This window comes from Parasteatoda tepidariorum, chromosome 10 (genome assembly GCF_043381705.1).
Source record: "Parasteatoda tepidariorum isolate YZ-2023 chromosome 10, CAS_Ptep_4.0, whole genome shotgun sequence".
Classification (NCBI taxonomy): domain Eukaryota; kingdom Metazoa; phylum Arthropoda; class Arachnida; order Araneae; family Theridiidae; genus Parasteatoda; species Parasteatoda tepidariorum.
The window spans coordinates 55,162,655-55,172,790 of NC_092213.1; the positions used below are offsets into that span (position 1 = coordinate 55,162,655).

The 10,136-nt window shown below is 31.2% G+C and overlaps 1 protein-coding gene across 4 annotated transcripts in view; it reads left to right on the forward strand.

The window, feature by feature from the left end:
* The window catches only part of LOC107448265 (uncharacterized), an 86,617-nt gene extending 76,787 nt beyond the window's left edge, over positions 1–9,830 (forward strand). For 3 of the 4 annotated variants that reach the window (XM_043054936.2, XM_043054035.2, XM_071187183.1), the window contains exons 2-3: positions 6,300–6,513; positions 8,235–9,830. In XM_043054936.2, coding sequence (XP_042910870.1) covers positions 6,306–6,513; positions 8,235–9,406 — 1,380 coding nt within the window. In that variant the 5' untranslated portion in view covers positions 6,300–6,305 and the 3' untranslated portion in view covers positions 9,407–9,830. Of the gene's footprint in view, positions 1–4,516; positions 4,608–6,299; positions 6,514–8,234 lie in introns of those variants that run through there. The other variant, XM_071187184.1, reaches the window with a different exon arrangement.
* The last annotated feature ends 306 nt before the right edge of the window (positions 9,831–10,136 follow it).

Sequence of the window (10,136 nt, forward strand, 5' to 3'; positions counted from 1 at the left end):
AATCATAAATTAAAGTTCTTACAGTGTATTTGAATAAAAATCAAAAAAATCTGATTTAAATCAAAAAAATCCGATTTAAATCAAAAAAATCTGATTCTTTTGATTTTTTTTAAAAAAATCAAAAAAATCACGAACCCTGCTTGCAACTCGAAAAGAAGTGAAGGGATTATACCAAACCATGTGATTTAAATCAGATTTAATTGTAAGCAACGTCACGCGTGAGTGTCTAATCTGATTGGCTTCTGAATAGAAAAATGCCATGATTTACCTACGATGACGTCACTTGCAAGTGGACTGTTGTTCTAGTCATTAAATGTTTAATTTCAAGTAGAAAAAATATATATAGTTACAAATTTTATTGAAAAATTAATACTTTATTTCTGTACATTTCTAATTGTTTTGATAATCCATTTCCAACCACTTTAAGGAATAAAGTTTTGAAAAAAACTCACAAATTTTGACTCATAAATGCACGAAAGTTTCACAACCATAAAGTTTTCATGCATTCCATTAAGCAATAAGGAAAAAACTGATGTTATAGAGGGGGGGGAGTGAAAACGATGTAAAAAAAACCAAATTGTAATTTAATGCTTGATCTTTCTTGAACTATTTTTATGGAACTAGTTATGTTTCGAATTTTAAATAAAACTTGAAATTTAACTAACAACTGACATAAACCACCGAGTAATGTGATATAAGTTTTTTTTTTTCGTCATAACTTATCTCTACATATTATTTAATATGAATAACTGCGTAGTTTTCGATTTTCTGGCATAAAAATTTTATTTTCTCTGGCGCAAATTCTTCTTGACGTTAATGCTGCCATAATATGATCTTCTTTAAAGTCGTCGTCAATTACTTCATCGCCAACTTTGCCATATAATTATTTTTATCACTCGCGAGTTTTAAGTATTGTAGCTGTCAACTTTCCACATCTGCATACAGAGAAATCCTATACTCGGGGAAAAAAACATAATGACATCTTTTTATTTCACTTGACATGCTTAGCAACTTAAAAAAAAAGTGTGAATTTAATTATTAGAGCATTGCTTCATCTAGTTTTGATTTCCTTTTCGCCCACGTTTGACTGGCTATAAATTTATATAATTAAAACTTTTCCCTTATATAACTTCATTTTTTTTTAGCAAATCGTAATAATGAGTTTTTCTTTTGTTTATAATTTAAGAGCTTATGTTTTTACTAATTATTTGAAAAAAGTTAAATTTCATTAAAAGTTAAATTACATTATTCACCTATTGCTTATTATTATAATAATTTCAACTATTTAGTAATTTTTGTAGTTACGACGGATTTTACTAACTGCTGATTCAGAAAAGCGTATGAAAACTATTCAAAAGTTCAAGTCAGAAACCCTAATTCTTTTCGTTGCGATATTTTTTATTTTTCCCCCAGTAAGAAATATTTTCGAGGCTTTTATAAATTCTATCAGCTATGAAATATTGCAAGTGTTAACTTATGTTTCGAATGTAAGTAGTTCTTGGTTTTCCTAGTTTTTATTAGGTAAAAGGATCTTTTTAATTTAAAGTATTCATACATATTGTAAAAACTATGTAAAATTCACTTTTTTGGTCCTTTATTAGCCTAGTTTTAATAAAATTGTTCGATATAAGAAATTTCTATTTTTAATACACTATTATTAAGATTGGAAAGTTTATTTATTTTTATTTATTAAATTTCATGTATTTTGATGTACGTTTATAGATTGTTTTGTTTCAATTATGAGTAAAAAAATCATTAATCTGTTGGGAACTTAACTTCCTTTTAACTGCGCCAACTAAAGCTTAAATTAAAAACACTCTGTTTAAAAATTGTTTCACTAGTTGCTACGATAAACTATATATACTTTATATTGAGTTATATTGATCACTTTTTTTTTATTTTAAAAAAGAGGCAGTCTTGAGTCACTTTCACGAAAATACGATTCAATTACGAAATTCAAATAGCGATTCACAATCATTCGAACCACTTCAGTTTTTTTTTCTTTTTTTTTTCAAAGTTCCAAGTCATTTTGGACAAAATACATAATTCAAGAAATTAAGTTACATAAAAAACCACATTTTTAAATTGTACGGGACAGAATTTTCCAGGTAAAAATCACAAGATTTCCATGTACTGAATAATATTATGCAATCTATTCTAATGTTATATAGTGGAAATTCTAGCAACTTGTAAGTTTTGTAGCTGGAAATAATACCAAAGAACAGTTTGATGTTGAAATATCAACTCTGGAAAAAATTGCGACTTATCACTGCATTTTACCAAGCTCTTAAATTTAAACTAGCGTTACGTAAAAACATTTGTATGAAAATCTTCAAGTGAAACAAAGCACATATCTGGCAAATGAAAAATTATGTACTTCAAAAACCACTTTGTTTTTACAATCGAATCAGTCATACTCGTCTTCTGAAACAGGTTCAATATGATGAAGTAGTTGCCTTAACAGTAAAATTTTAGAAAACGTGAGGTTACAGAATATGACTTAGGTTAATTCGATACTTCTTAAATTTCAGTATTTTTTAAAAAAAATAAACTTAATTACTTTAAAAACAACTAATTTTTTTCGCAAAATTTCCAAACATTATTTAAATTAAAAAATACGTTTACTCGCTTAATTTAAAACACCAACTAGAAAAGGACGCTAACTCCTATAATTTATCTCAATATTTTGTGATAAAAATCTTTTTATCTTTTCAGTAGTAAGCATTTTTCTAAATGATGGCAAATGCAATGTAATAAATGGGAATTGATTCCGGTAAAAAATATCCTTCCTCCGATAAAAGATAAAAAGGATTGATGCTGAAAGAAGTGATTTTGGGTAAAAATAAAAGGGTGTGGTGTTGGACACACCCACAACCATGGCTTGACCTTCCGAAGGTCGATCCAATTTTTTTTAATAATGCTAAAGGAATTATTATACAGTTTATTTAAACTTAAAACTTATAAATGTAGAATTTTGTATTTGTTTCTAGTAAAAAGAAATTTCCATTTACTTTAAAAACGTTAAAAAAAATATTTGGTTTCTAAAGATCGAAACGTTTTTGAAACTTCAAAAATCCTGTGATAGGGATTTTTTCAAACATTCTTCTTGCAAATGAAATACACTTTCCAATATACCTCTTTAATACATTTACTTCAGATTACTGGAAGTTTCTTTAACTCCAAGATACCCTAGTATTCTTTCGTCTGTTATTTCGCTTGCTTCCTCTCTTCCCTTTTCACTTTTGCTCTCGGCTTATATAGTTTATAACACCGTGTGTTCCTTGAAATTCGTAATATCTTTTGAATTGGGTGCAGTATAGCCGCTTCTAAAACTTATTTGTGCATTAAACTCGGCATTGAATCGATATATAAGAATTTCCCTTTTAATTTAATTGTTTTTCAAACATAATTTTACGTAATTTTATCCCGGTTGTTAAACTGTTGATCCATATAAATATTCAACTATAAAGTGATGTTGAACCCAACCCAGAAGACAAAAGGATTTCTGGATTAGACATTGGGACAAACTCGCCTGGGGAAAGCTTTTTTTGGTGAAACTCACCACATATGTGTTACTCTAAAAAGAAAACCAGGAAAATCATTCATGTCAGGGTGTTCGAACCTATGATCTACCTTTAGGGATATTTTTCAGATGATTATTACTTTTATGAAACTTATATCTGATATATAACAATTAAATGTTTACAATATAAATAAGCTATATAAAATCAAATCTGCCAACTTCTCTTAAGTAACTATAGCTGTAACTACTCTCTTTCTAGATGTCTAATCTGACGTCACGTCACTTATCACTGGCAATCCACCAATGAACAATGAGTTACAGGTAGCAACAAATAGGAATACGTTTCTATTGGGATGAAAATATGAATTGCGCAAGCGACAATTTATTTATTCTAATATATTCAGTAATAATATTCAGCTTCTGACATGGACATCTCCATACCTAAAACGCATGGAAAATTTAAAAAATTGGGCACGGAATTTTTTATTAGCTCTTTTCCAATAAATCGATTTTTTCTTACGTATAAGACAAAATGCCGTTAGAAATTGGTGTTCCGTAAGATATCTGATGTTACGGGTTCATTTTGTTGATAGTAGCCATTCTGAAATGTTTCTGTTTATCTAATCAAATTAACATGAAGAGCAACATTAAACATGGCTGTCCGTACTTCTCTTCATAATTGGATAACTGCAAGTGGCAACTGTTGATTCAGAACCCAATCAGCTTCGACACACGTGCGTGACGTCACTTTGAGGTATTCAATTAAATCTAATTTAAACCACTCAGTTGGGCATAATTACTTCACTTCTTCTCAAATTGCAGGTACCCAGTAATACGTTACTTTTAACTGTGGACTAAAATTAGTTATATCTAATTATAGATCATAATTATCTTCCTACAAAGCTATAAGCTAATATAGAATGCTTTAGTCTTGACTTATAATGAGGTCTTTCTTTTATTTGAAATATGCTCAAATCAAAATAATTAAACAATATCATGCCATCTTTTGTTTGATTTATTTTTCTGGAGAAATCTTTAGAACGTTAACACTTTGGCCCAACACGTAGAAATCATTTATTTGATAGTAAGTAGTAAATGTCATTTTTGTTGTTGTTGTCAATTTCTTTAACAGTGTAATGTATTTCAAGCTATTGTCGCTTCTAAAATTTTAATTAATGATGTTAACGAAATAGATCTTGTTTGTTGATTTTTATATCTAAATTATTGGCTTTAAAACTAATTGTAGCACATTAGCTAAAAATAAATGGTATGAAAACAATAATTTTTTCCAGCCTGTCGTCTCTTTAATCACGCTTAATAACACTTTTGAAAACACGTACCTAAATATTATTGTCTTATAGATGTTGATCTAAGGCAGATAAGATATGAAAAATAAATAGAAACCCCATTCAATTTCGCAAATTGTCTTACCTTTTTATACTTTAACATAATCTTATTTAATGTACAGTTTTATTAAGTCTATACAAAATGTGCAAAGCTTCAATAAAAAAAATACTCCTTTGGGATTCGAAAAAGTATATCAACACAAGAAAAACTCATCAATGAAAAAAGTATTTTTAAAATCTGTTTTTGAAGAGAAGAGGTAATGCGTAAATTTCTAAATAATGCAAATTAAGTGGCTATGAATTTTGCTGCAGTGCGTTTAAATTTTTTACTTTAATATTAGAAAGAAATTGCATTGTACAGACATTTTTCTTCTTTATACCGAAGAAACCAAATATGCATTTGTTATAAATATATAAATTTTTTTTTAAAAAAATATAGCATTATTTTTAGGGTACTTTCCGATTTGCTGGGTGCAAATAAAAAGTCGCCAAAAATGTAGACCTTTACAAATATTTTTTATTAATTTTTTTACTACTTATTTTATTTCATTTATTTTTTAAACACTGAAGAATATGATTTTTCATAAAAAATTAAATAAATTGAAGTAAAATAAGAAAAAATAGTTGAAATTTCCTTGCGCGAGGCTAACCGTAAAATACCTTTTTTAGAAATATTACATCCTTAAAAAGTTTTTATAAATATTATTTTTTTAAAGGAAAAGAGAAAAAAAATTTATTTTTTTGAAGAACAGTTTTCTTTTATAATTTTCTGAGAAAATCTATTACTTCTATCCTAATATTTACCCTATTTATATAAAATATTTCGTAATTATCATCCTTATTATATATATTTCTATAAAAATCCAGATTAAAAATTGAAACAAAAAATTATATTCTTTGCGGGTCGTAAATTATTAGGAAGGTATAGGAATAAATTGAAACATGCTTTAGAAATCTGTCAAATCACTATTAATGAAATGGTGAGTACAAAACATCAAAACCCGTTGGAACTTGGAACTTATAATTATCATCTTTTAAACTCCTCCTTGTTTTTCCAGCAATCAAACAGGTTTTAATGCTTAGTGCACCTGCTTTCATTCACAATGATTTGTCAGATCTCTAAAGCATTTCCAATTTTAGTTTTCAACCCTAAACTTTTTAACAAGGACTATAAAAAAATATATATTAAGAGTGGTCACTACGGCACACCCTGTATAATTTACGTAACTCCATCTTGCGATTTCTGTTAAAAATTTGTTTTCTCCATGCATTGGCAGCTGATATCGAAATGAAATTTAACAAAAATTAGAGTATGAAATCCGTTTGAAAATTACATTTTCCTTTTGCTTTTCAATAAAGTGTACATTTAATTCACACTTTGTTTTGTGAGAATTGTGTACTCATTCTTCATTGCTCTTGTTTATTTTTAGGGAGTCATGAACCAGTACTTGCTTCTGATTCTTCTAACATCATGGTCTTTGGTGATCACGCATTTGGAGGCATGCGACACTGGGGTGGCTTTCACGAACAGCGTTCTCAGCACATCGAGGTCTTCACTCGCCAACGCAGACGTCGCCCTCCTTGAAATCTACACTGCTCAGACTGTAGAAAAATGTATGGAAGACTGCTGCTCAGGAAAATATGGTAAATGTTCTTCATTTTTTTGAACTACTTAAGGTTTTTCTTAGAAACTAAAATTGGTGATATTTAAAAAAAATTTAAAAATTTTTTTTAATCAAATTCTCAAAATATGAATGGTGGCGCCATCTACTGCCAAGAATTAGACTTCTATAGGGCCGATCCACTCACATATCCATTCATTCATCCACAGATCGTTATTATTTTAACTAGAACCAGCGAACGATCAATCACCAACTCAGTACCCTCAGAGGTATGATTCGTTATGGGGACACAGAGGACTTAGTGACCCGGCAGATTTAATGTGTATCATTAATCATTTACTACACGGGGATCGAACTCACGACCTCTTGGACATGGGCCCAATGTTCTACCAACCAGGCTATCTCGGCCCATAAATTTTAAGTCTTCGTGTAATTTAGCTTTCGATTTCGGTAATTTGATGCAATTCTTTAATTTTGATCTGATTTTTCTGTTGTTAACTTACTTTAGAAGAATTTTAGTTTTTCACATGCTAATTAGAAATTTTTTATTGTTTGATATAATTGATATAAAGTGTCATTAAATAAGATAAATATTGTCAATATAGATGTCCAAACTGACATTGCCTGAAAGCGCCTTGTTTTACTTTAAATTTTGCACCTATTCATCAGATGACCAAGTGGTTTCCAATAGCAACAAATGTGAATAGAAAAAGTGCATTGTTGTAATTAATAACCATGAATAATAGAGATGCCCAAGCCAAAGACTGAACTGCGTTCTTGAGTGGTTTAAATAAATCGTTCGTAATTTTATGATTCTGAATTGCAATATTCCTGTTGGATGATACATATTCCGATCCCAATAGAAAAGTATTCCTATTGGTTGCTCTCGAACTAATTGATTGCAAGTGGACAGGTAAGTGAAATGACATCAGTATAGACTACAGAATCGCTACTAAACTTCATCCTCGTAGATTTCCATAGAAATGCCAAAACCACAGACCGAACTATATCTCTTGACTATTATCATTCAACCAATTGCAGTAATATAATGTTAGAGACAACAGTATTGTTAATGGAAACCAGTTGATTACACCATTTAATTTTGAAATGAAATGTATTCCAATTGGTTGTAACTAATAACTTTTTTGGTCATTGATAAATTTTCATTTGGCATGTAAGTGATGTGACGTCAGCTTAGACATCTCTATTAACGAATAAACCAAAGAAGCTGAAATTTAATTTAAACGGTATCCCTGTGGGGTATCTCAAAGTAGCTGCAATAAATTTATTATTGGTCATACGTAAATGCCCCATAAACTGTTAATTTAAATATGAACTATGCAATTTTTATTTTCAAAGCAGCATGAATGGTGATTGAAGTGAGGGATTTTGCAATTTCAATTTTTGTAAAAACTAGCCGTTTTTAGTAACCAGCTTGATTGCCATCACAAAATCATTCCTTAACTTTTGGTCTTACATTGTGGTGATATGGCACATCAATAACTAATGTATAAAGAAAATTCAAGTACAACTTAACTGAATTCTATAAACTTTAACTTGTAATCTTGAATGAACCTCAAATAACTGTTGAAAGTTTAAGTGCATTAAATGGAGGTACAGTACACTGTCACTGTACCACTTCCATTGCTACTTTTTAACTCTTCAACCAACAATGTTTTTGTTTTCTTTCGTATTTTTTCTACGTGCGAGGATTTGACTCTTTTTTCCCTTTTCTTGTTTTAGGTGATTGCACTGTTGTTAGCTATAACAAGAATGCAACTAAAAAGAATTGTCGTCTTTTCAACTGTCGCCCTCTGAAGCAGTGCAAATTCGTGTCTTCCAACACCACGGATTCTTTTACCTTTGCAACGGGTCTCCGCGCCTCTCATCCAGTGCCTTCTACCCAAACTCTCAGCACTCCCAAATCATCTGAAGCACCTACCATTACTTCACCAAACGCCAAATCTCATATAGAACAGCCCCATGCGGTGGAAGAAATAGCCACCTACTCAGATGAACAAGCAGGCTTTAAAAATGACAATAAAGGCGTAAAACCCCGTAAAGGTGTCAGCGCTTTCACACCAGACGCCATTCTTTCTAAATCTGGCATCAAACCAAGGAAAGGTGTCACCCTGGAGGACGTTCCACATTCGAAATTCCTTTTAAAAGGATTGAGCAAATCAAGTGTGAAACCGAGAAAAGGTGTCGAAATTGAAACGTTAATCAATGAAACGCTCTTCTACAACCGCAGTTCTACCACGAACAATGATTCTGTTTCACCTCCTCTGGTGAATTCCAGCAACGAAGTCCTCAACTCTGAAATCGAGTCAGCGTTTGCGAAAATGTTCGAGGATGATCCCGGTGCGATTAGCGCCGAGTCATCGATATCAGCAACTTCAACTTCTGATTATCAACCGACATCCTCCTTGAGAATCTTGGCAACTGCAGCTGTGTCTCAAACTTCTAGTTCTGAAATGGAATCATCTTTTAGTCGCACTCCTGTTGCTTCATCAAATCATCCCATACAGTCTAGTTTCACGAGTACACCGAGCTTGGTAATATCTTCCAGCATTCTTTCCAGCTCGGAAGTGATGGCAGCGACATCTACGATAGCAAAAAGCTCTCCATTTGTGGTTCCCATAGCCTCAACAGTTCCTCTCTTGTCAGCAAATACTCATATTTCTCTGGAAGAGCCTAAATCTCTGGATAAATCTTTAGATGCAGATGCAACAGAATCAGAGAGCGATAGGAAATACAAGTCTTCCATTCACGTAGTTCTGGCTCTCGTTTTTGGACTTCTGGTTCTGTTTGCCGTTCTCGGCGTAGTTGCCAAACGTGTATACGATAGTTGGCAGAGAAGAGATTATTACAGAATGAATTATTTAATAGACGGTGTTTATAACAACTATCATTAAGTTTGATAAAAGGAACTGGGATTCGTTTCATAATCGCTTAGAATATGCCTTTTTAAACATGGGACCAAATTTTTTCGTGTGAACATTTGTGGCAAACTTTTAAATGCGTGCCTGTGTCGTGCCTAAGTGTTAACACTTGTTCCAAATTGATCTGTGATCTAAAATTCGGTCAGATGCTAGTGACTGAAATGCTTGGCGAACAACTTGTATTTTTTCCCCGACTGATAAAAAGCTTGACTGTTTGGCAGCAACTCTGTTTGCCCCGAGCAAAGTATTGACTTAGACTATTTTCTTAGTGAATAAAATTATAAGGTAAAGTACTTAATGTAAAAATAGGTAGAGTTGTTGAAAACTATAGAGCTGAAGTTTAGAAGCTATCTTTAACATTTCTTACACGATGAACAATAAATATATTTTGATTTGTCGACTGATTTCTTCCTGAATGTGATAGGAGAAAAGTTTGACGATTTGAATTTTGCTACTTAATATAATTTTACTATGCTCATTTTCGAAACTCCTCTCAACTTTAATGTGCGCAAGATAAAATTCGAGAGAGTTCTAATTTTTTTTGTAATCTGATTGTTTCTATAAATTGAAAGTCAAAATCTCCAACAATGGAATTATGGTGCAATTAAAAGGGTTAAATCTTTGCGATACTTACACTATTGCCCCCATTTTTACTAATTTTGGGTGTTTGGAAATCAGAAGGGATTGGAAAATCATCAATATA